This window comes from Staurois parvus, unplaced genomic scaffold (assembly GCF_062004578.1).
Source record: "Staurois parvus isolate SC_StPar_1 unplaced genomic scaffold, SC_StPar_1.0 ptg000025l, whole genome shotgun sequence".
NCBI classification, from domain to species: Eukaryota; Metazoa; Chordata; class Amphibia; order Anura; family Ranidae; genus Staurois; species Staurois parvus.
In genome coordinates, this window is record NW_028317821.1 from 13,933,162 (window position 1) to 13,959,697 (window position 26,536).

General features: G+C 39.1%; 1 protein-coding gene across 1 annotated transcript in view; it reads left to right on the forward strand.

Annotated features, from left to right (window-relative positions):
* CFAP54 (cilia and flagella associated protein 54) overlaps window positions 1-26,536 on the forward strand; it is a 527,562-nt gene that overhangs the window by 439,924 nt on the left and 61,102 nt on the right. The window contains exons 60-64 of the mRNA XM_089651915.1: window positions 238-364; window positions 2,892-2,990; window positions 16,871-17,012; window positions 22,612-22,761; window positions 25,905-26,116. Coding sequence (XP_089508041.1) covers window positions 238-364; window positions 2,892-2,990; window positions 16,871-17,012; window positions 22,612-22,761; window positions 25,905-26,116 — 730 coding nt within the window. The remainder of the gene's footprint in view (window positions 1-237; window positions 365-2,891; window positions 2,991-16,870; window positions 17,013-22,611; window positions 22,762-25,904; window positions 26,117-26,536) is intronic.

The window sequence follows — 26,536 nt, forward strand, 5'->3', positions numbered from 1 at the left end:
GAATTATCAGGTCTGAAATTGGGAAATTATTTTTGATAACAGTTTTCACTGAATTATATGAAATGTATAATCATTACTAAGCTAATAAGAAATTGTTCATCTTCAGTAAATTGTTAACTGCAGATGCTTGCAATCCTGTCTTGCAGTATTTACAATTACTGAACTTATAAGAATATTAGAAGTATAACCAATTTTCTAGTCATTTTTAATTATAATATTTTTTCATATTTCTCATAGCTTGATAAGAAAAGCATACCTAGAAATTGCTCTACTATATATTCACATGTCCAATCTGGATACAAACAAAAATACTATAACTCTTAGAAGCATGAAAACACCAGAAACTCCAACATCAAAAGGGAAGGTAATTCTTGTGTATAATATACTGTATATGTTACATTATTGTTAGTTGTAGTGAAAGTATTTTGTTTAAAATCTCTGATGTGAAATATTTGGCTAGGATAAACTTGAAGTTAGGAAGGGGCAGAATTTTCTTAAATGGCAGGATATATTCTACTGATAAATAATGCTGATCTAGCGAGATAAAATAATACTCTGTTATGGATTTATTCTGTAAAACATTGGATGGTTTCTTTATGATTACTGATTCTGCTAGCTATCAGAAATGGTTTACCAAAACCCTTAGCTAAATTCCATGCAAACCATTAAACACACAGTTAAAATACATATGTTAAAGCTTTTTTTGCCATCTAAGAGATGTATTTCTGTTTATCCACTGCTGAGATTTAAAAAGTCCTGCCAGCAGCACAACAAGGCTGATGACCAAACTTTTTTCTGCTAAAGTCAGCAATACAGCTAGCTTACTTACCACTTTCAGCATGTGACTGAACAGCTGATGCAACAGACTGAAGTCCTCTTTCTCCTGTCAGTGTGTTCCTTATCAGTACATATGAATGCAGCGCTCCTGATTTGTGCTATATTAAACTTTTTTGCTAAGATTTTGATAGAATATCAAAGGTTAGAGCTTTGTCAGTTTTTTGTTTTTTTTTTCTTTTGCTGTCTAAGGCCCCTTTCACGTGGGCTGACCGATCTGGTCTGCCTGTCCATTTTTCAGGTGGGCCTGATCAGACTATCCATTGCCCTCTATGGAACGGTGGATGTAAACGGATGTGTTCATTTACACCCGCCTGCATCCTTTTTATACCCGCCTGCATCTGATCCTCTAAAAACAGACGGGTGGGGATCTGTTTCCTAAACATCTAGTGCAGGGGTGTCAAACTGGCGGCTCTACAGCTGTTGCGAAACTACAAGTCCCATCATCCCTCTGCCTTTGAGAGTCATGCTTGTAACTGTCAATCTTGCAATACTTCATTGGACTTGTTGTTTGGCAATAGCTGGAGGGCCACCAGTTTGACACCCCTGGTCTAGCGGATCGGATCAGATGACGGATTTAAATGGACAGGCGGCCCATAGAGGAAAGTGGGCTGTGTCCATTGCCACTGTCAGAGATGCAGGTGTGGCCAGAAGTGTGTGGACTGACACAGGGAAACGCAAGCTTCAAATATGGTATAAATAAGACGCTTTATTAAAGACTAACAATACAAACATAAACACAGTGCACCAAACCCCAAGCTAACACAAATACATACAACAAGGTGAAACAAACCCAAACCTAAACTGATACAGATACCCAGGTACATACACATGTAGAGCACAACGTAGTTGGGCAGGCCGGGTCGATAACTATCGGGCAGGTAGGTACAGGAGGAGCAGGCGGAGAGAATGGTCAGGGTCACAAGCCAGGAATCAAAACAGGAGAAGTCAGCAGAGGTCAGGATCAGGCAGGGTCGGCAACAAGTCAGGCAGAAACAGGAACAGGAACGCAGGTTACAAGATACAGGGGCCTATTGAAAAACACACACCAAGGCACAGACTGCAGGTCTGGCCATACCTTAAATAAACCTGCAATCAGCCCCAGGGGATGGCTAATTGCCGAAGTGAACCTCTGGTTGTTGAGAGCACCCTCTGGCCAGCCCTGGTACTGCAGCCCACAAGGCAGGTGAGTCCCACCACTATTGGCAAGTCCATTCCTGACATCCACTCTGCATAAGGAGAGTAGACATGAACCTGTCATCCACCTGCTCAGCGGGTGATCAGCAGACAGATCCCCCACTGAACAGGCGGATCTGCTGGTGGAGTCTGCCCATGTGAACGGGCTTAAATCCCATCGGGGAGACTTTACATCACTTCTGTGCAAAAAAGCAGCATGAAGTAGACAGTTATACTCTAACATGTGTTGCCATTAGAGGATTTTTCCTCACCTTTTGTTTGGTGACAACTGTAAAATGTCGGCTTTCCCACCACTTTCTTGACAGTGGTCATCAAGTCAAATAGAGATGCTAGTGGGGCACAGATGGCAAAAAAAACCTTGACGGGTTGAAATCTCTCCATTTTTTATCCAATACTAAAAACAAGGACATAGAGAAGAAATTGAACATAATAGTGGTTTTAATCCTTCCATACTCAATCCACAATTAAATCAAAACATTTAGCTATCGATACATTTTAAACTGTTTCCCAGCAAGAGTCAAATATAAATGTAAGAGCTACATTATAAAAACTGAAAGAAATGAATGTGCTATTAACATTAGCAAACTGCTAGTGCCTATTTTGTATTTATATTTTTGACAAATATGATTGGTTGCTATGATTTATTGCATTGTGTGTGTCATGATTCCTCTTTGCAATGCATTTTAAAATAAAGCTTAGGAGTTTTCCTCCTTGATTTTGTTGGTAATGTGGATAAAGCTTAGGTGGGGGCTGTAAAGGTTTCAGAATACACTCTAAAACTCTAAGAATTTCTTCATAAATTACCAGTCATTTTCTACATCTTAGCTTACCATTTAATAATCATAATCTGCACCTTTCAGGCAGCTAAAGTGCTGGCGAGAGACGGTGGTGAAAAAGCACTGAGCCCATTGGAGTTCTACAGAATGCTGGCATGGATTGCAATACGAGCTGCTACACAGGTCCTTCTTGTTTTTAGTATAAATGCTTTTTTACAAATGTTAATATAAAGAAGAGTAATTGTTACGGTTTAAATAATATGACCTGAGAAATACAAAGAGAGGTGATTTTGTAATTCAGTTATACAGTAATATAAAGGTAAATGGAATTAGCGCAGTGAATTTTTCCTTTTTTAATACTAAAAAGGCACTATACAAATATTACATTATTGTCATAACTCATTTGTGTAAAAGAGGTTTAAATAGCATTCCTTAATAATTAATGTATATTTCAAGTGGTTATCCCAATAGGAAATATTTTAAATGGTGGTATTTTACAGCACACAAGTGACGTGCTGTCCAGTAATCTTAAAGATAAATACTGCCAACGTAGAATAGTAGGCTGAGAAACAAAGTTACATAAATGTATCTTATTGTCTGTACAGCTGTGGGAACGTTTATATGCACAGCTGTTTTGTGATTCATAGCTTTTTCAATAATACATATAATGTCATCTATTTTGCTTTTAACAGTGAGTAATGCAAGCATCTACCACCCACTCATAATATTTGCTATTCAACAAATGGGTTCGTTTTTGCTAACTGACTACTAATTATATTATACCTTTTACCTGCTATATTTTTGCTATATAGCATACTATATACTATATGAATATGCATATTAGGTTTTTCACACACTGATGGAGATGGCCCTAGTCTGTTTTACACATTGAATTTTTCGTGAAACAAAAAGGATGTTCTTCATTTAAAAGGATTTCTACTGTAAGTGCAAAATAGGCTCTTAAAAGCCTAAGTTTACTAACAAAAATACAGACTAGCACAAGAAACATTAATTACCTTCAGTGAGATGTGTCACTTGTACTCCTGTGTCCTTGTTTAGCAAAAATCCCCCCGTTCCCACCCTCTCCCCCACGCCTACAATATTTTGATGTGTGTGTGAGTGTGGAGGGGGTAACAGAACCAAAATAGCTGTCACAGGCACTCATTAAGAATTGCCTATCTTTGACACACCGCTCATCCATTCATAGAAGCCATGTTCTATAAATGTAGGGGACAGACCTTTCAATCATCTGTTTGTTCTCCATTGATAGACGTTGTAGTACAGCACCTATGAAAGGAGGAACTAGGAAGAAATTGCCAGCATAGTTGGACACTCTTGATGAGTGCCCCTCAAAGCTTCTTTAGTGATGTTAACCCCTGAAATAGGGGGCATCATAGAAGGAGTTGGATATCTGGTAAATGAGGACACAGCAGTATCTCACTGAAAGTAATGCCACTTTTAAAAAACTACCCATATTGGTCAGCCTATTGACTGCTGATGTAAAAATTGTAAACTCATATCATAGTTCATGTTTTATGATAATAAACTGGTCCTGTGTCTGCTAGTATAGCAAAGTGCATTGAAACGGTTTAAGTTATGTAAGCAACATACTATAAAAGTAAGATTTCCAACATTAATTAGTTAATTACAAGAAAAGTGTTGGAGCTGGGTATCCCTCTAAATGAACCCCTGCCACCCCTGTAAAAGATTGTATGCATACTTTTCAAAAAGGGTGTCTAACATGTTAATTTATATAGTTGTTTATCAGAAGTATTAGAGCTCTTTTTTTAAATTTTAGTTTAAAAATATCACTGATTTAAGTTCATAAAGATTGTGAATAGACGATATTTTGAAAGCATTTCAAAACTCAAATTCTGAGTATTTATAATATGAGCTCACAATTTTTACTGTATAAAGGGGTTAATAGGTAACATACACACACACACATATACAGTTGTGTTCAAAATAATAGCAGTGTGTTGAAAAAAGTGAATAAAGCTCAAAATCCTTCTAATAGCTTTTATTTCCATACACACAAATGCATTGGGAACACTACACATTCTATTCCAAATCAAAACATGAAGAAAAATATATCAAATTTGTGTTGTTCCTCTAAAAAAATGAAGAAAAGTGAATATTAGGCTGTTCAAAAAAAACATTGTTTGTATTCTTCTTTACAATCTCAAACATTCACTAAATAAACTGAAAAATGTTTGAAGATTTTGCTTTCCTTTGAATCACTTAATTAATATTTAGTTGTATAAGCACTCTTTCTGAGAACTGCTGTACATCTGTGTTGCATGGAGTCAACCAACTTCTGACACCTGTGAACAGGTATTCCAGCCCAGGATGATTGGACTACATTCCACAGTTCTTCTCTATTTCTTGGTTTTGCCTCAGAAACTGCATTTTTGATGTCACCCCACAAGTTTTCTATTGGATTAAGATCCGGGGATTGGGCTGGACACTCCATAACGTCAATCTTGTTGGTCTGGAACCAAGATGTTGCACGTTTACTGGTGTGTTTGGGGTTGTTGTCTTGTTGGAACACCCATTTCAAGGGCATTTCCTCTTCAGCATAAGGCAGCATGACCTCTTCAAGTATTCTGATGTATTCAAACTGATCCATGATCCCTGGTATGCGATAAATAGGCCCAACACCGTAGTATGAGAAACATCCCCATATCATGATGCTTGCGCAACCATGCTTCACTGTCTTCACAGTGTACTGTGGCTTGAATTCAGTGTTTGGGGGTCATCTGGCAAACTGTCCATGGCCACTAGACCCAAAAAGAACAATCTTACTTTCATCAGTCCACAAAATGTTACGCCATTTCTCTTTAGGCCAGTCAATGTGCTCTTTGGCAAATTGTAACCTCTTCAGCACATCTTTTTTTCAACAGTGGAACTTTGCGGGGGCTTCTTGCAGATAGCTTGTGTCAGGGCTCCAGGGTATGACCAGAGGTATGTGAACTGACGCAGGGAAACGCAGGCTTCAGATATGTTATAAACAATATAATTTATTAACACTAACAATACATAAACGCAGTGCAATACTAAAACATAACACAGTGCAAACGAACCAAACCACCCACAGATAACAATACATACAATGCAAGCGTTGTCAGGCAGGCCGGGTCAATAACAATCGGGCAGGTAGGAACAGGAGGAGCAGGCAGAGAGTAGTCAGGTCACGAGCCGGGTACAGCAACTAACGGGCAGGTAAGTACAGGGGGTCAGGCAGAGAATGGTCGGGGTCACAAGCCAGGGATCAAACAGGAGAAGTCAGCAGAGGTCCGGATCAGGCAGGGTCAGCAACGAATCAGTCAGACAGGGACAGGGACAGGAACAGGGATGCAGGTAACAAGATACAGGGGCCAGGAAAAACACGCACCAAGGCGCAGACTGCAGGTCTGGCCATCCCTTAAATACACCTGCATAATCAGCTTCAGGTGTTTGGCTGGCTGCAGGGTTGAGTCTCTGATTGCTGGGAGCACCCGCTGGCCAGCCCTGGTACTGCAGCCCACAAGGCAGGTGAGTCCCACCATTACTGGTAAGTCCATTCCTGACACTTGGCTTCACATAGGCGTCTTCTAATTGTAACAGTACTCACAGGTAACTTTAGACCTTCTTTGATCTTCCTGGAGCTGATTGTTGGCTGAGTCCTTGCCATTTTGGCTATTCTTCTATCCATTCGAATGGTAGTTTTTCGCTTTCTTCCGCGTCTTTCAGGTTTTGGTTACCATTTTAAAGCATTTACAATCATTTTAGCTGAGCAGCCTATCATTTTCTGCACTTCTTTATATGTTTTCCCCTCTCCAATCAACTTTTTAATCAAGGCACGCTGTTCTTCTGAACAATGTCTGGAACGACCCATTTTCCTCAGAATTTCAGAGAGAAATGCACTGTAACGAGCATGTTCAACATTTGCTGCCTGCCTTCCTTCCTTAAATAAGGGCAATAATTTCCACCTGTTTTTCAAAGAATGAATGACCTCACTAATAGAACTCCACACTGCTATTATTTTGAACATGCCCCTTTCAATTAGTGATTCAATTACACAGAATCAGCAGCATGCATGTCATTACTGTTGGGTCTGTTGGATTTCTATTACTCTACTACACCTGCTAGTAAATTATTTGCCATGTAGAAATATTATTTCTACCAAAAACAGTGATTGAACAGGTTAGTGATGTCTGACTGCTATTATTTTGAACACAACTGTGTATATATATATATATATATATATATATATATATATATATCAGAAAGGATTTTTTTGGCCACCAATCTGCTGGCTGATATGTTTTGGCATGCTGTGTTTTAGCACAAACAAGTCATAATTAATAGTTTCAACATTAATATTCATGAAACAGTACAAAAAAAAACCTGATCTCTACACAGAGATCACAACAACAACAAAAATTATATCTCGGCTTCATTGTATTGAAAACCAAACACTATGTCAAAAGTAATGTTGCTCTTGTACATTCATTTGGGTCCCTTCAAATATATACTCAAATATTCCTTCTTCTGCAAACGTTCATTACTGGTGCTTGAATGAATGCATAAAGATGAGCTTACCACAACCCACCCCCATCCCACCTCCTCCGCCTTTCTCTCAGAAAGAGAGTCTAAAAGGAGACAGCTTTGCTCTCTATTTAAAAAAAAAAAATAAATGAATGCCTAGTGTCATGAGTGCACCCTGCATTAAATGTCTATAATGTATAATACACATTTTTTTTTTAGGGTAGAAGAAAAAAAATATTATACAACGGTTTAAACAAACGAATGCTAAAAACTAAGATACACTTGTCTCACAAGCATTCTACTCTCCCTTTAACTTTTATATAATAATAAAAAAGGCAAAATATCCCAAATATATTTTGTTACCTTTATTTAGGTCTCCATCTTTGTTTGTATTAAAAGGCATAGCTATTGGGAAGCTCCAGTTTTTCTCTCCTTGAGTCCCCCTCTCACTTGTTTGCAATTTATAAATATAACATTCAAGCTTAGTGTTTGGTTTACATTAAATGTAATTTAAAAACATAATATATTGCTGCTTACCAATTCTTATGTAGCGCCACTCCCAAAAAGGACTGTGAATTTATAGGTTCTTTCCCAAAATAACGCAGAGACAGTCAGGCACATAGCAACAGTTCACTCACTCCTGGCCAATGAACAGTCTCTAGGGGTTGTCTTTAAAGGTTTATTTGCTTGTAGAAACTTTTAACAGGAGGGAATTTGGGGTGATGTGGGATACTCCTAAATGTTAGGTATTGTTGGCAGAGGACACTTCTTTCTTAGTTACAATAGCACAAGTACAGGTAGATTGGAACAGTTTACTGGTTCATGGCTGTGGACCATGAAGTATCTTGGGCACAGGTAAAAGCAGACTGGAACAGTCTACATCAGGCATCACTAAATGGTGGACTGCGGTCCGGATCCAAACCAAGTGACAGTCTCACCCAGACCGCCACGGTTGTGCCACTAGCGGGTCTGGTTTCTCCTTTCTTTCCTGGCTGCCCTGTAGGTCCTGCTTCTTCTTCTTTTACCACAGCCGCTGTGTTATTATCCTTTCAAGATGGCAGAGAGGCGGCAAGTCTGTACAAAGGCCAGGACCTGCAAGCAGGTGATTAGTTGCTAGGAAAGGGGGGAAAAACTGTGACGTAAAGGGGGATGACTATGCCATAAAGGGGGGGCTGTGATGTGGGGGAGGGACTGTGACCTAAAGAGGGAACTGTTATGTAAAAGGGGGGACTCTACTATAAAGTGGAGAAAATTGTGACCTAAAGAGGGGGACTGTGAGTTAAGGAAGACTTTGATGTGAAGAAGGGACTGGGGACACTAATGTAAAGTGGGGACTGTGATATAAATGTAGGGGGCTGTGTTGTAAAGGATCTCAGTCATTGCACAAACATGCGATTCTGGCCTCTGCTGGAAGATAATTTTGCTGACGGGACGTCTGTGAATTTTATTTCAATGCCCCTGGTCTACAGGTTCATGGCTCAAGACTATGAAGTAGCTTTGATAACAGAGTCCTGGCATACAGTCAGTCCATAAGTGGAGCCTCTTGTAAAGTAGTCCAGCATTCAGTACAAAGGCCTCAGGGGGGCAAGCAGCCCCCTCCTTCCATATCATCTATCCATTCCCTCAGAGGGGAAAAAGACAGTCTTCGCAAGGCTTCAGGCTATTTAACAGAAGCCCAGCCACCCATGGATTGGCTAGACCCTGCTCAATACTCAGGCCAAGCATTTTAATCCTCCTTTCCTTCTAGAGACATGGGGGACGCAATCAAACTTCCAGCCTGTGCAGACTTGAACAAACTAGATCAAACAACCACCACTCCTCTGCTTACAGAGCAAGCCAAAAACAAAATTTATCTAACAGCCTAACTATGAGGGTGCTACACCTAGATGTGACAGCTGCATTAGTTTTTTTTTTTTAGGTGTTTATTTTTATAGTGTTTTTAATTCCATTTTCACCCAATGATCTGGCAAGTAAGTCTGTTGTTTTTCAAAAGAACAAGCTCCCGGAAGTATCAGTTTACAAGGATGAGACAAACCATTTAACAATGGCAGGGATGCTTACAATAATCTGCTTTTATTCATGTAAAACCTTTATCCTAAAAGGAAAAAAAGGGTTTTCTGTAACTGATTACAAAGTGTGAGCTGGAGTTTGGCTTCAATTTGTTAGTGTATTTAAATCTGCTAGTGCACTTAACACTACCCCCCCCTCCAGACTGAATGGGGACACTCATCCAGAATGGAAACACTCAAATACATGAGGTGTGTTACTGGCCAGATAACCAGGTGAAAACAAAAGGGGGGAAAGCCTAAAAAAGAAAACTAATGCAGCCACCACACTTGGTGATTGGTAAGCTGTAATATATGATATTTTTGGTTTTGGATTTAATATCACTTTAAGGTTTAAGTGGTTGTTTCAGGTGAAATGTTAGGTTTAAAGGTAGTGTTAATTAAGGGTTATATTTAGAGATTCATTTAAAATATGTGGTTAAGCATAAGAGTGGAGTTCAGATTAAGGCCTCTTTACACGGGAGTCCAGAAGCAGTAAAAACAGGCACTTCGACCATGGTTTTACTGCTCCCTGACTGTGCACCTAAAGCCTGCCATACAAGGGGAGAAGGCTTTTCACATGCCTTTTATCGTGGCAAATTTAACATGGCATGTTGCTTTGACTGGTGGCAGCACCTGTCAAACATGCCCATTCAAGTCAATAGAGCTGCTGCACAAATGCAAGCCAAATGCTTGGCTCATAGCTTTGGCACCCTAATTCAATTGAAAATTGTCATTAGGTGGAAAAAGAGTGATTCAGGAGCAGGGGCGGACTGACAACTCATGGGGCCCCCGGGCAATAAGGGATCATGGAGCCCCTGTGTCCTTGCCCAAACTCAAAAAAGCCTATGAAAAAGGTACCAGGGGCATCTCATGGGGCCCCCTACTGACCCCGGGCCCTCGGGCAGTGCCTAAGTTTCCAAATGGTCAGTCCGCCCCTGTTCAGGAGGCAGCAGGATAGCCTCCTGGACACTCGATAGTGGCTGCTTAGCCACACTCTGAAAACTGAGGATCGCTATTCAAAGAATCAACAAGTGTGATCTTAGCCTACGGATTCGTTTTAGAGTTGAGGTTAAGAGCTACGTTTGAGGGTTAATTTAGGATTCAGAGTTAGAAGCTAAGTAAAGGTCAAGGTTAACTTGTTTAGTTAATATTAGGTTGTTTTGCGTGATAAAATAATTTTTATGTTGTGATCAATTTCGCTCCCCTGAAGCAATTTCTCACGTTTCATCCTTCCAGCTTGCCTGCAAAGGCTAACATTTTACTAATAATACAAAACCCTTCTCATTATTTACTGTATACCTTGGTTCTCTATGCTTTCTCAGTAAAATGTTTATTATACAAATGGTCAGTTAAATACTTGTGAAAAGACAGTCAGGTCTCAAAACACAGAAGAACCGAGCCAGACAGGACATTCTCCCGGGAGCTGGCAAGGAAGACTGTCTGATGTGAAGACATCTGCTCAGTTTTTAGCCATTGTTCCATACTATTTTATATACCTCTATGCTATGAAAATACTCCCGTAAGTTGTGATACAGGTTCTGTTCTTATGCATACATCCAGTGTAATACATTTTTTAATTCCCCAAATCCTCAAAACCATTTAAGTACTGATGTGCAGCTTGTAAATGATTTTTGCAGGTTTCGTTATTTATTTATTTATTTTTTATTAGAGAGACACATCTTTGAGGTATTACTCTTCTGGCTGTATAAGTAGCATCTGTTTCTGTGCAGGGTCTCCTGGAAATTTTATGATCAGAACAGATTTTATGGGCTGGCATAATATCCTATAATCAGATTTGTGAACATTACAGGGTGAAATCTGTTTTGCTTTTCACTGTGTCTAGAAGTTATTTAGTGCAGTAGTATGCTAGGAAAGGGAGCATTTGTCACCAGAAAGATTTTCTTCTGCAATGTATTCTGTCCGTTCTGATAGATAGCTGAAGAAAATAGCCATTTCTTCTCTTCTGAAGCACTGCATGGACTCTAATGCTGTCCTTGCCTCACCTTCAGTTTAGAGCAAAAATAACGCCTAATAAGGATGCTTATTAAACTTAGAGCTTATTTAAACCGACCTTTCAGTAAAATGTCAGAAAATAAATTATTGCACAATCAGGTAAAGAAAAAAAAAAGAAAAAGAAAAATGGTTTACTCTTGAAGGACTTGTTAGATTTCTTTGGCTTGCCTTTCCCAGCTAGCCAAGGTCTGACTGATGGAAAAACACAGGGGAAATGATGAGCACCCTGACAGCATAGTTACATATAGTTACATAGTTAGTCTGGCTGAAAAAAAAAACAGCCTCTTGCTTTTCGTGCCTTCAGTCAAAGAATGTGATTCTCCGCACAGAACCACTGGCTGTCATGAGAAACACAATGGCATCATATGTTGTCACAAGGAATATACGACTGGATTTTTTTAGCAACCACATGTTTACTTAAGTTAGATTTGTCTTAACTTATTGTAGTGAAACAAGTGTAGTCCTAATCACTATTTTATACAATGTACATGAAATATTTACACTAATATGCATGTTTACCAGTGTCTTTTTCACAGTTCTCTAGTCCATTAATAAATGGATTCCTGGAGGTATGACCACATTTACCAACTAGTTGTTTGAATTCCAGTTGTTGATCAAATATCACTTGGCAAAAGAGGACATTTGTGATCCATACCTAGAATAACCATCTACTGATTAGTGAACAGATTTATTAAGCAAACTTGGCTTTTTTGCTGAATGTTTGCTAGATTAGGGTCTGTTGGAGGTTCTCATTTATCGAGGTCACTGTAAAGCTTGTAGTAGTTACTCACATTAAACTGTACTTGTTTTGTAACGTTGAGATGTTTCACAGTTTGTTTGTTTTTTGCCATACGTAAGCAAGGTACATTGAACAATATGCATATCACAAAACCGGATACATGCAAAACATATTACATATCAAGAGCCATACACATTTGATAACGTCACACAACCTGTAGTGTAAAACGCAGCTGGAGAAGATACTCCTAGTAGAAAAATTTTTTTAAAAAATACACAAGTAAAGGAAAATAACATATGTCTAATTTGGGTACCAGACACCGAAGCTGTCTCCATTACATATAGCACTAGTTGCCTTTTTTTTAATACAGTATTTATTTTGTTGCAACAATGCAAAAACTGGACAAAACAGTTCTATCAATTAAAACAAAGTAAAAAGAGAAACAAACCAAAGTGAATTATTGCCAATCTCAGTCCTCAAACCATTCACATCACCACTGCTCTGATACACAAATATCATCAGCGTATTTCTTTAGGGGTTCTCAGCCACCATTGCATCCAAATAAACCCATCTGGACCATAATTTTGTTGATATATTTGGGGACCTCTAGTCTCATATGTCATCCTATATGAAGGGATATCTGAATTAACCAGTTATTCCAATTCCAGCAGACAATTTAAGGATGTCTGTGTGTGTCTAATGATGTTTCACAGTTTACCAAGCCACTCCTTCAATTCCAGTCCAGCTCCGGAACTGAAGAAATGGTTTGGTTAGCTTGGGAACATCTTTAGCTTTACAGAATACGTCCAGTTGAATGTGACTAACTACTACTAGCTATATCTTTGCAAGATTTAGTACCATTCAGCATAAGAAGTCCAGATTCCTGTATAGTTTGGAGAACATGACAGCCACCAGTCCCAATCTGATTTTGATATCCAGTTTCTAGATAGGGCAATTCATTGACTTTATTAATAATTCATCTATTGATTCCTATGGAGCACCAATCTCACTTGCTTTTATTCATTCATTGCATACAAAACTGAGGGTTCTACTGAAACTCAATAATCACACCACATCCCAAAATAATGACCATGTTAATAAGAAACAATGGATACTGGAACTTTAATACTGTGGCCCCTCAATTAATTAACTATAAACAAATTATAGTTAAAAACAGCTTTTTTCTTGTAGACACATAAAAACACACATAATAAAATATAGTAAAAATATAGCACCATATATCACATCAAAGTAGCAATATAAATAACACCCATAAAGAGGCTAAATGCTGAGCCAGAAGAATACAATATGGTGGTGCATAGATACCAATACAAATCGAGTACACAATATCTTGTTACTGGCTGCCCGAAGAATATAGCCTTATTAATTTGACATGTTTTTGCACTTTTGCCTCCTCAGGAGTTGTGTGCTATAAATATAGAAGAGAAATAAGGTATGTGGTCAACCAAACAAAGCGTACATGCATGTGGGGAGAGGTTGACACTCACATACAGTACAGTATATCACTGGAGAATACTGTAAAAAGATGGAACCAAAGGCCTCAAATGTCAACATACATCATAGCTCTTGTGGTGTCAGTGGGGAGCACTAGGCTTGGGTCTGTGAAGGTTCTCATTTATCCAGGACATGCCATAGCTTGTAGTATTTTGTCACATTTAACTATACTTGATCTGTAATGTTGAATATGTTTCACAGTTTACCAAGCCACTTCCCCAATTCCAATCCAGCACTGAAATGGTTTGGTAAGCTATAGAACATCTTCAGCAGAGTCCATACACACTGGGCTTGAAAACATTTTGTGTTTTGCCTGTAGAATTAACTCAATGTTATCTTATGCGTCCATGCACATTAGGATGTTTAGAGGAATATTTAAGCTCAGTATTTAGAGGCAGAAAAAAACTCTTATGTTTGTGTTTTTGGGAGCAGTTTTCTGGCAGAAAAAATGCTAAACGTGCCTAAAAACGCCTAAGCGCCAGTACAAAAACCACTCAAAACAAGCATTTTTTTCTGCCAAGGGCACTGGCGTTTTTTTTAAGCCAGTGTGTAAGGACCCTTACAGAATAAGTCCAGTTAAATGTGACTAACTACTACTAGCTATACATTTGCAAGCTGTAGTACCAATCACAATAAGAAATCCGGATCTTGGTATAAAATGGAAAATATGACAGCCACCAGTCCCAATCTGATTTTGATATCCAGTTTTTAGATAGGGCAAATCATTGACAATAATCATAATTCACCTATTGATTCCTATAGAGCACCATTTCCACTTGCTTTTATTTATCCATTGCAGTGTATTCACCATGACATACTGTATATTAGCTGCACAGGATGTTGGCCTTAAAATCATTATTTGTATTGGGATTATCCACCCGCCTTTGGGGAAGTTTATAACTAACCCAGAAGTGCAAAGGAAATTCAAAGGAAATTCAGCAATTGCTTGGCATACAGGGGCAAACCAAGACAGGCATATTTATTTTTATAGTGCCCCTAGGTGTAAAATAAATTAATATGGCAAGACACAGAGAATATGCATGTGTTATTCAAATTGTGCGTACAATACATGCTGGGTGTTCAGTGCGCTCCTGCATTTTTAAGGAGGGGTGGGCTCCCTCAGGTCCACCTGCCCTTGGTCTATCCATTAAATACATGTGCCTCTACTATGAGGTCTCTCAAAATTTGTAGAGTTAGGAATTACAGAATATCGGGGTGCCGTGACGAGGCTCTGTTGCTTACGCATGTATTTGCAAATGTGTGCTAACTAAACCCTTGTTTTTAATGCATACTGTTAGACAGGTTAATTTTTTTTGTTTGCAGGCTGGTTGGCAAGCTGAGCTGGGAATTTTTCTCTCTTGTTTTTTGACATGTGTCGCCCTTCCATGTGCTCCTTGCTGTGAAGGCCAGTTATAGACTGGGGCAGTGGTCATTTCTTGTACTGTTGACTTGTTGGTGAGGGGGCGCACTGAACACCTTGGCTGCCATTGTGCTACATGCTGGGTGTCCAGTGCGCTCCTGTACTTTTAAGGAGGGGTGGGCTCCTTCAGGTCCACCTGCCCTTGGTCTATCCATTAAATACATTTTCCTCTACTATGAGGGCTCTCAAAATTTGTAGAGTTAGGAACTACAAAATATCGGGGTGCCGTGACGAGGCTCTATAGCTTATGAATGTATTTGCAAATGTGTGCTAACTAAACCCCTGTTTTAACACATACTGTTAGACAGGTAAATTCAGTTTGTTTGTAGGCTGGTTGGAAAGCTGAGCTGTCTCTTTTGTTGTTTGACATGCGTCGCCCTTCCATGTGCTCCTTGCTGTGAAGGCCAGTTATAGACTGGGGAAGCTGCCGTTTTTTGTACTGTGCGTACAATATGGCTGCATTGCCAGTTTCTTTATTTGGTAATCATTTTCATACATCACAATATATTAAGACATACTGGTGTACATTTAGTGGTGTACATACAATAAATCATGCACTGAAGTGTCTAATACTTCATTATGGCTGCTACAAAGCTGCAAGCTAGCTGTTAGTGAGGGTTGACAAGACATTGTCATTGATAAATCCTAGCCACCTGGTTGTTATTGCACAACATCAAGAAGTCGGTCCATTCCTTAAAGCTGAAGTCTATGTATGAACTTTGTTGTAGAGTTACTTCGATTCATCTTGGACCAATGTAAGTATGAATACCTCATACCTTAGGGACCACGATCCAAGGGTGACAGTTGCTGTAATAGTTGATGCAACTACAATAATCAACAATATTCTGGGTCCTGTGCTGAATAGCTTTGTTTTTGCTTGGTGACCACAGAAGGATGCTCGATCTGCACTCCCGCCATTCGTAGATTGCCTTGTTTTCAGTGAATACAAGGTGTTCTCTGATTGGACATGTTGGAGATTATGACATTGCCTTGTATTCAATAAAAAAATACAAGGTGTTTTGAGAATGGCAGCATTGCTGAGCAAGTGACCCCTTGTAGACACTATGCAGAATAGAAGATGCTCAGCAAGGACCCAAAAGATTGCAGCTATCACTGTAGTAGTGCTGATTTATATAATGGTCATCACCTTCCACAGCGATCCATCAGGTATGAGAAATACATAGTTACATTGGTCTAAGCTGGGCCAATGTAATAAAGATCATATCTAGACTTTAGCCACAACATAAAAATTATTATTACTAGTACTGAGATAATTAATTTGAGATTTTCCCTATCAAATGCTACATGTGCAACAAACCTTTTTTAGATTTTACTCATATAGCTTTGTGTATTTTAAAAGTATCTGCAACTTTTACGGTTATATTGAACTTAGCAATTAGGAAAAGGAAACATGATGAGATTGTACACAGCTTGTGATCTATGAAAAGACAGCAGAAGTGTCTTCACTTAAAATGACTACAGTGAGGAATAAGTTCAAATTATAAACAACTATGGCTAACTAGAGACTGGAGTTACAGTCTCTGTCAGAAAAAAGATATTACCTTTCTTATAAACTGCTAGTAAATTGCTCTAGACAGGAAACTTCGGAAGCACAGGGAATTCTTTGCCTCCCCAGAAAAAACATTAACAAACAGAAAATTACCTGCCTATCTGAATGTCTTGCTGTGAACCTCTTCTTTAAAGTCATTACCTTTTTACATTTTTATAGCAAACTTAGTTTAGTTTTAGCAACAGTTACTGTACTTAATTTGATACAATGTCTTGAATCTTTTCAAAGGTGGGTGAAGCCGCGTTAGCATATAAGCAGCTGATTGGAGAAAGCAATGTTACTGTGCAGACTATTGATTCCCAATTACATCAGGACATACCATCATTTGCTTGTATAGATCTACTAGCAGATTACAAGGAGTACTTGCCAGGTATGTACAGATAATGGCGATTTCTTTTAAAATCAAGTTTATGTAATAAGGCAGTGCACAGTTAGAAACCAATCCATTTTCACTGTGCAGCATTCACTTCAGAATTCTAATTGCTTTTTTTGGGCTTTACGCAATGGGGTTGATTTACTAAAACTGGAGAGTGCAAAATCTGGTGGTGCTGTTCATGGTAGTCAAGTAGCATCTAACTTCAACATCTCCAATGAAGCTTTGACAATAAAACCTGGAAGCTGATTGGTTTCTATGCACAGCTCTATCAGCTATTGCACTCTCTAGTTTTAGTAAATCGACCTCAATGTGCCTTACTGAAAAAGATCACATATGTGGAATTTTTTCCTAACACATTCAGAACAATGATGGCCTGTGGTGACTGCTCTTGTTAGACTGATCAGTAATTTATGTTATGTTGATGTGTAACGGAGGAGTTGTTCTGTAGTACAAAGAATTGGCAGGGCTGGGAACACTTTTTGAGTTTTCAGTGCAGCGGAGGCACTGTCACCTCAAATACGATGTTAGAAGCTCACAGGATTCTTGGCAGATCAACTGGTATTTCAATTGTGTACAGTGTTGCATGACTGTGCAATTGTCAGCTAAAGTAGCATAGCGCCTGGTCATGAAGGGGGGTAAATCTTCCGGAGGGCAAGTGGTTAAAGGGATTAGAATAGAACATGGGGGAAATGTCTATATATCGCATACTGCATTACTTAGATACTTAGACTTAGATACTGAATATTTTTTGGCCAAGCATACACTTTAGAGTGGTTGTAAAGGTTAAGATTTGTTTTTTTTTTTTTAAATAACTGATATGTCATACTTACCTGCTTTGTGCAATGGTTTTCCACAGAGCAGGCCCGATCCTTCTCTGCTCAGGTCCCCCTCCAGTGCTCCAGGTCCAGCCGCCTGCTGAGTGCCCCTAGAACAAGTTTCACTCATGCATGCTCGCTCCTGAGCCACATCTGTGTGTCTGGGAGACACACAGAGTGCAGCTCGATCTTTCTCTCCACTCTTTCCTCACTGGCTGTGAGTGCCATTTGCTCCCACTGCTGTGTCTCAGCCATTGATGAGACAAAGACCCAGTAGAGCTTCTGCTCTTGTGCATGTCACTGGATCGGGAGAGGCCCCGGTGAGTATTGGGGGTGGGGGGCTGGTGGGGGAAGCTGCACACTGAAGATAAAACCCCTTCAAGTGAAATTAAAGGCTTGTCTTTTTTGTAAACAAAAAAATAACAAACATGGTATACATACCTGCTCTGTGTAGTGGTTTTGCACAGAGCAGCCCGGATCATCCTATTTTCTAGTCCCCTGCCAGCGCTCATGGCCTCTCCCTCCTGCCAGGTGCCCCCACAGCAAGCAGCTTGATATGGGGGCACCTGAGCAGGCATGCTCCTGAGCCGCTTCGCTGCATGTCCATTCACACAGAGCTACAGCCTGGCCCCGCCCCCTTTCTCTCTTCATTGGCTCACTGGTTGTGATTGACAGCAGCTGTCTCAGCCAGAGAGGAGTCAGAGTTTCCAGAGAGCCAAGGCTCTTGTGCACATCGCTGGATCATGATGGGGCTCAGGTGAATATAAGGGGGGCTGCTGCACACAGAAGGTTTTTTTTTACCTTCATGCATAGAATGCATGAACTTAAAAAACCTTCTGCCTTTATAACCACTTTCAGCTTTTAGAACAACTTTAAGCATCTTATAGCTACTCTGCCTTACTATAGGTACTTTAAATTCTTCTTGTGTTTTTGTTTTGTAAAAGAAAAAAAAAAAAAAGATAAAAAGTCAGATGAAAAATTCTAGAGTGCACACACTCAATTGTGCTGGTGATGGGCTCCAATAAAAATTGGCTGAAAAAAAAAAGGCTCTCTGAAATTCCAGTATACTATTGTATTATAGAGCGTTGTGAGATGAACAATGAGCTGTCTGAAAAACCTGGCAATTGTGATATACTCAGCCAAAGGTATCATGTAAATCTATGATTGCTTGCACGAAATACATTAAAGTTCCATTCACAAACCACTTTCAGTGCCACACTGATTGCTTGCTGAATAATAGAAAGATATTATTGAAATATTTAGTGGCTGAGTGAATGAAAGCACCATCGCTGTCCAAATTAACCCCTTGAAAACACACCTGAAAACAGTGAACAGAAAAAAATCAGAACCTTCTTCACACACGTATATCATCAACGTTCTTTCGTTTAACAAGAAAAACACAGGTATGTGGCACACAGCTGAAAAACCTCTCGTGCACATAGCCTGAAAGACCAGTTGCGCTGTGGGAGTTTCATAAATAACTCCTCATGCAATTATTGGTTTTGCTTCATAAAATGGCCATTTTACAGACCTAGAGCCACACTCACCCTGCTGTATTTCTCTTTCTGCTGTTGCCAGATGTGAAAAGATATTTTCTGTTCAGTTCTGTACGATAAATAAAAACTGTAAAGATTCATTTACATTACCTATAAACACAATAGAAAAAATGTCTAAAGGAAACCTGAGATAATAGAAATATGGGAGCTGCCAATGCTAATGTGTATTTAAAGCTTAACTCTAGACCAGGGGTTTCCATGCTTCTTATACTCACTGCAGAACCTAAGGGGTTAATCCTCCACATTGTGTAAAAAGGATGTTTGATCGTCTCTTCTCTGCTGCTTCCCTTCTTCCACAGCCCCCAATCCATCTGCTGATAGTACAGAGCCCTAGGAGGCACTCTGCACATGCTCAGTTTGGTGTGCATTGCTAGAGAGTTATTTTTGTTTGGGAGGGTGCATATGATCGACACAGGGCCAATCAGTACTGTCCAGACAGAGTGTCAGGGATCATGTAGCTTCATAGGACAGATGGAGGAGAATGAAAACTCCTACAAGCTTTAACCAGTGCTAGGCTGGACACTGATAGAAGTCACAAGCCTGCTATGTACTGCTGATGAGAAAAGGTATTTAGCAGTTTATATTTACTAAAATAATTGCATTTCTATGTTCTGTGTACTGTGGGAGACCAGATATAGTGAATGCAGGGTCCTGGGTTTAACTGCAACAGAGAAAATCAGGTCTCCTGCCCTGTGCAGAAGAGTCATCTACATTTCAGGACTAGGCAGACAGAAATACAAATCTTTTGGCAGGTAAAACAGCTTATATATGTATTTCCTATATGTACAGTGTATAGCTGTTTGCCCAGAGTTCACCTTTTAAGATGCAGGCTCTGGCTGTCAACCTTGTACTGTCTTAACTACACAGGCATGCAGGACAGGGGTTCAGGCTGTAAATTATATATCAACTTTTCTAAATTATCAATTAAATAAAAGTAAAAATAAAAGTCCCAAAACTTATATCTGTCCAAAAAAAATTATATTCCATATATCTCTGTGTAAATATTTCCAAATTGACTTGTAGATAAACCAGTGTAGACTTTTCAAAATCCTCGTGGACCTCAAAAACAAAAACTTAAGATTGTGTATTACCCTTTAACTTCATACAAAATAAAACCGTGACAACAGGTGTATCATGCGAACTCCATAACGTGCACACTTCACACGTGAAAATATAGAGAAGAAAAACAATATTCTAATATGATGAAATTATTAATATAGTGAACATAGCAATACCCAAAAAAACCGATAAGCAATATGTGATCACCTCCACGTACTGAAGGCTGATAGTGAACACTTCAAACATATCACAGTGAAATATCAAATGATCTCCTCCAACTAGTGAAAAATGGATAATTACCCTTATGCAAAAATGACAGGCTGTATACAAATAGATAGTGGCACTCCCCAAACTTTCTACTCCTCTTGTTTCCACTCTTCCATATCCTCTTAGAGTAAAGGGGAGATATTCAGCGGTATGTAGTAAACATATAAACTTTTAATAAGATTTCTTACATTAACCATTTGCCTCCCGCTCTATGGCCGAATGGCGTCCGGCAAATGTCATCAGCGTTCCGGGTGGATGCCATATGGCATCCTCCCGCACATGCGCAGATTGCGCTCCTGCAGAGCTGCGCAGCGGCGCGATCTGTCACTGGACGTGTACCTCGGACACGGCCGATGACAGATTTGAGTATCGGACCCCGTTGCCGGTACCATGTTACCTGCTGTGACCAATCACAGCAGGTCACATGACAGTTGTATACAGTGGATGGCTTCATTCATGCCATCCATTGTATACTAATGTCTAGCTGTGAATGGTCACAGCTAATCACATGCACATGTCATGTGATTAGCTGTGGCCAAATTACAGCTAAGCACAAAAAAAAAAAGAAACCCTGAATGAATCGATGTCATTCAGGTAAATGCTTGCTTATAGCAAAGTAATTTTTTGCTATAAGCAAATTGTGTAAAAAAAAAAAAAATACTGATCACTTCCCCAAAGTAGTACAATGTTACTATGGTAGCATTGTACTACTTTGGTCATAGTGTAATATGAAAAAAAAAGAAAAAAAATTTAATAAAAAAAAAAGTAAAAAAAAAAAAAATTTTTTTTTTTCATGCTGTCACCAGTGTCCCTGATCACCACCATGTTAGTTATATGATGACGCTGTACTGCATTGGTGACAATATGTAAAAAAAAATAGTAAAACTAATTTTTTTTAATTTTTTAATTTTCCAAAAAATTATGACAAAAAAAATACAACTTCAAAAAACTCGCCATGCCTCTTATGAAGTACGTCGGACTGTCTACTTTGCAAAAAGGGGTCATTTGGGGATATCTGTACTGTTCTGACATTCTTGGACCTCAAGAAATTAGATTGGCTGTCAGTACTTCAGGATTGATCAATATTCAGATCTATACCATAGTTTGTGAACTCTATAACTTTCCTACAAACTAAAAAATACATCCTAATTTGGGTTATTTTCACCAAAGACATGTAGCAGAATACATCTCGGCCTAAATTTATGAAGAACAATTATTTATTTGCAAACGTTTATAACAGAAACAAAGAAAAATGTGTTTTTTTTCAAAATTTTCAGCCTTTTTTTGTTAATTTAGCAAAAAATAAAAACCCCAGCGGTGATTAAATACCACCAAAAGAAAGCTCTAGTTGTACGAAGAAAATTATAAAATTTTAGTTTGGGTACAATGTTGTATGACCGCGCAATTGTCATTCAAAGTGTGAGAGCGCTGAAACCTGAAAACTGGCCTGGGCAGGAAGGTATAAAATTGCCCGGTATTGAATTGGTTAAAATAGAAGATATTCAGCTTCCAATCCTCAGAGCAGTGCAGATGTAGTCCCTGGTATGGAAAACCAGCATGTTCCCACTTTCAAAATGGCCGCGATCGCACTTCCGGTCTGCGTGAGTGTGTCAGATGTCACGTATTCAGGCTGTGTTGCTACATAATGAGGTCAAAATCAGAATGACAACCCCAGTGTCTTCACCTTTAAAAGCAAGTTTGCCAGCCCTGGCCACTTTGTCCTCAAAAGTTCACAACTTTGCTGTGGTACAGCTACCTTGACCTTACAAAGGCTTCTTTATTTACTCCTGTAGTTGAAAAGAGAGGCATGGGCATTTGTTTGTAATTTAGTGCATACTAATGATGGCTTATTTTAATGCTATTTATTGCAGTAAATCACATGTTGTCAATTCATAGGTTGTCAAAACTACATCGAAAAACAGGAAGAAAATGCAGGATACTGTGCAACAGGAAAGCGTAATCTTTCCATAGGAGAGCTGTCCTGGGTACATATCGTCCGCTATCAGAATCACCTAATGAGGCTGAAGAATATTCTCAGCCTGACAGGTAAATTGTTTTTTTTCTTGTTATTACTGCTTTCATGGTGATATAATGGAATAAAAAAAAGTAAACTGTATGTTAACATTTATTCACCTTAAAATAGGCAAATGAGAACAATAATGCATAAACAAGTACCTACCGTTTAACACAATCTATGTTTTTATAGTTAATAAAACATCAGGCCTTTGTAGAACCACAAACTCTTTGCAGATGAGGCCCAGACACTGCAACAGTATTAATTGGTCCTTGTACTGGGTCAGCAAATCACTTGTGGTATTTCGCAATGATCAGGGTGAAATTCACTTAAAGACCATTGATGCAAAAATTGCACTTACCCAAACTTTTTTTCTCTTTTTTGGAGGGGGAACTTTCACTTGCAAGGAAGGCAGAGTTGCAGCAGCAATCATCTAAAAAAGGAATATATGCTAAAATAAAACAACCTTTCATTTATGTTTGGCCACTTTCAGCTGCCAAGTGCCTTGCAGTTCAAAACATGGCAGAGATAGTGTGTTAAAAACTCCTATGTGTTTCCTTTCCTACAATTTCAAACACTCTTGGCATTTTGGATCACTGTATAAAAAGCTTAATGTGAAAAAGAACAAGCCCATCACCCCTAGCTGAACTACACACAATGCAAAGAGTTTAGCACATTGTATTGCAGATTTGTACTTTTTCAGTTCTAAAGCTGACTGCAAAGCGTGCTATAGGTGCTATAACCCTATGTATGATGTCAGTGTTGTACTAAGAAAAGAATGAGCCCCAGCATCCCTTTTAGACTTAGGGCTTTTTGAAATTATACTTCTACTCTCCCCCACCCCTGCAAAAAAAAAATAATGTGTGTGTATATTGTGTGTAATATATACAGTCATGGCCGAAATTGTTGGCACCCTTGATATTTTTCCTGAAAATCAAGTATTTCACACAAAAAAGGTATTGCATTAACACATGTTTTGCTATACACATGTTTATTCCCTTTGTATGTATTGGAACAAATATAAAACAGAGGCAGAAAAGCAAATATGACATAATGTCACACAAAACCCCAAAAATGGGCTGGACAAAAGTATTGGCACCCTTAACTTAATATTTGGTTGCACACCCTTTGGAAAACATAACTGAAATCAGTCGCTTCCTATAACCATCAATAAGCTTCTGACACCTCTCACCCGGAATTTTGGACCACTCTTCCTTTGCAAACAGCTCCAGGTCTCTCTTATTGGAAGGACACCTTTTCCCAACAGCAATTTTAAGATCTCTCCACAGGTGTTCAATGGGATTTAGATCTGGGCTCATTGCTGGCTACTTCAGAACTCTCCAGCGCTTCTTTGCCATCCATTTCTGAGTGCTTTTTGACGTATGTTTGGGGTCATTGTCCTGCTGGAAGACCCAGGATCTTGGACGCAAACCCAGCTTTCTGACACTGGGCCCTACAGTGCGACCCAAAATCCTTTGGTAATCCTCAGATTTCATGATGCCTTGCACACAGTCAAGGCACCCAGTGCCAGAGGCAGCAAAACAACCTCCACCATATTTTACCGTAGGTACTGTGTTTTGTTCTTTGTAGGCCTCATTCCGTTTTCGGTAAACAGTAGAATGATGTGCTTTACCGAAAAGCTCTATCTTGGTCTCATCTGTCCACAAGACGTTTTCCCAGAAGGCTTTTGGCTTACTCAAGTACATTTTGGCAAACTGTAGTCTTGCTTTTTTATGTCTCTGTGTCAGCAGTGGGGTCCTCCTGGGTCTCCTGCCATAGCGTTTCATTTCATTTAAATGTCGACGGATAGTTCGCGCTGACACTGATGCTCCCTGAGCCTGCAGGACAGCTTGAATGTCTTTGGAACATGTTTGGGGCTGCTTATCCACCATCCGGACTATTCTGCGTTGCAATCTTTCATCAATTTTCCTCATCCGTCCACGACCAGGGAGATTAGCTACAGTGCCATGGGTTGCAAACTTCTTGATAATGTTGCGCACTGTGGACAAAGGCAAATCTAGTTCTCTGGAGATGGACTTGTAACCTTGAGATTGTTGATATTTTGCCACAATTTTGGTTCTCAGGTCCTCAGACAGTTCTCGTCTCCTCTTTCTGTTGTCCATGCTTAGTGTGGCACAGACAGACACACAATGCAAAGGTTAAGTGAACGTCTCTCCTTTTTATCTGCTTTCAGGTGTGATTTCTATATTGCCCACACCTGTTACTTGCCCCAGGTGAGTTTACAGGAGCATCACATGCTTGTAACATTCTTATTTATCCGCAGTTGTGAAAGGGTGCCAATACTTTTGTCCAGCCCATTTTTGGAGGTTTGTGTGACATTATGTCGAATTTGCTTTCTTTCCTCCCTTTTTTTGTTTTGTCCCAATACACACAAAGGGAATAAACATGTGTATAGCAAAACATGTGTTAATGCAATACGTTTCGTGAGAAATACATGATTTCCTGGAGAAATATCAAGGGTGCCAACAATTTCGGCCATGACTGTATATTGCCGAGAATGCCTGAAATCTTTCCTTGAGCGCTATTCATACTCATGAAAACAGAACTGAGTCAGTCATACAAGTAGTGCTACCACGAAAGGCTTGAAATAAAAAAAAAAAAAAACCACACACTTAAAAAGATCCTCCATCTTATTAAACATTAGTATTATTCTAAACTAAGCTATTAAAATCACTAAATACAACCGAGTAGCCATTGCACAGCTAATATACATTGCAACACCTACTAATCATTCATACTTTCTGCTCACACCTCCATTGCACCATTCTGATTTACAGCAGAGTTTTGTATGCTGGGATTATACATGATATGCTAGGGAGGAACCTGGCAATTAAACATATGGGTACAAAGAACCACTTTTGCTACAAAAATATTAGTTACCGTACTTTTTTTTCTGAACTCTTCAACATTTTTAACCAAAGCTTTAAAAATAATGAATCATGTTCTTACAAGTCAGACATATGGAGATAATGGACTGTGGGCATGACAGTACACATGATGATTAGTGTTGGGTATAACCAAGCACACTGATTTCTAAAAAATGTGAAATTTCTGAACTTCTAATTGTTTCCTAACCAACTAACATTTTTATTGTACTTTCCCTGCATTCATACTCTATGAAATTACAAAGTAAGGATAAACTTTTTTTTTGCAGGTTTTACAGAGAAAAATGATGGGAAAGTGTTTGCTCGTGACACAATGTACACGTCTGTTTTTGGTATTGGGATTACAGCACGATATGCAGAGATGCACTTATTCCTCAAGAAGTATCTTTATTCTTACTCCACCTGCTGTGTGATTGACTTCCCTGCAGAACTTCTCTGGGGACTGGAACACAAGTCAACTGTATTTCACATTCCATCTAAGGTATAGGAAATTATAATATTACATTGAACCCCTTTACTGATCTCATTAGAAAAAAATATGTTATTGGGCTCAAAGTAGGTTTAGACTTCTAAGCATTAAAGCAAACATTTATGACTTCCCCTCAGATGTCATGAATGTGCCATGTACCCTTATAAAATATTTTAGCCAGTAGACTTTTATCCATGTTGTAAATATACCAAATAGTGATGTACAATGCCAGATCTGTTTGGGCTGCTAATAACATTAGCACATAAGGTGAAGCTTAGATTATATACTGTGTTTGAACAAACATACCAAACCAACCAACATCCCTGCTGAAGCAACTACATCTAATTTACCAAAAGAACAAGGGGGAACTTTGGAAGTATGCTGTAATTGTATAAAGGCTATGCGGAAAATTTACTAAAACTACTGGACTCA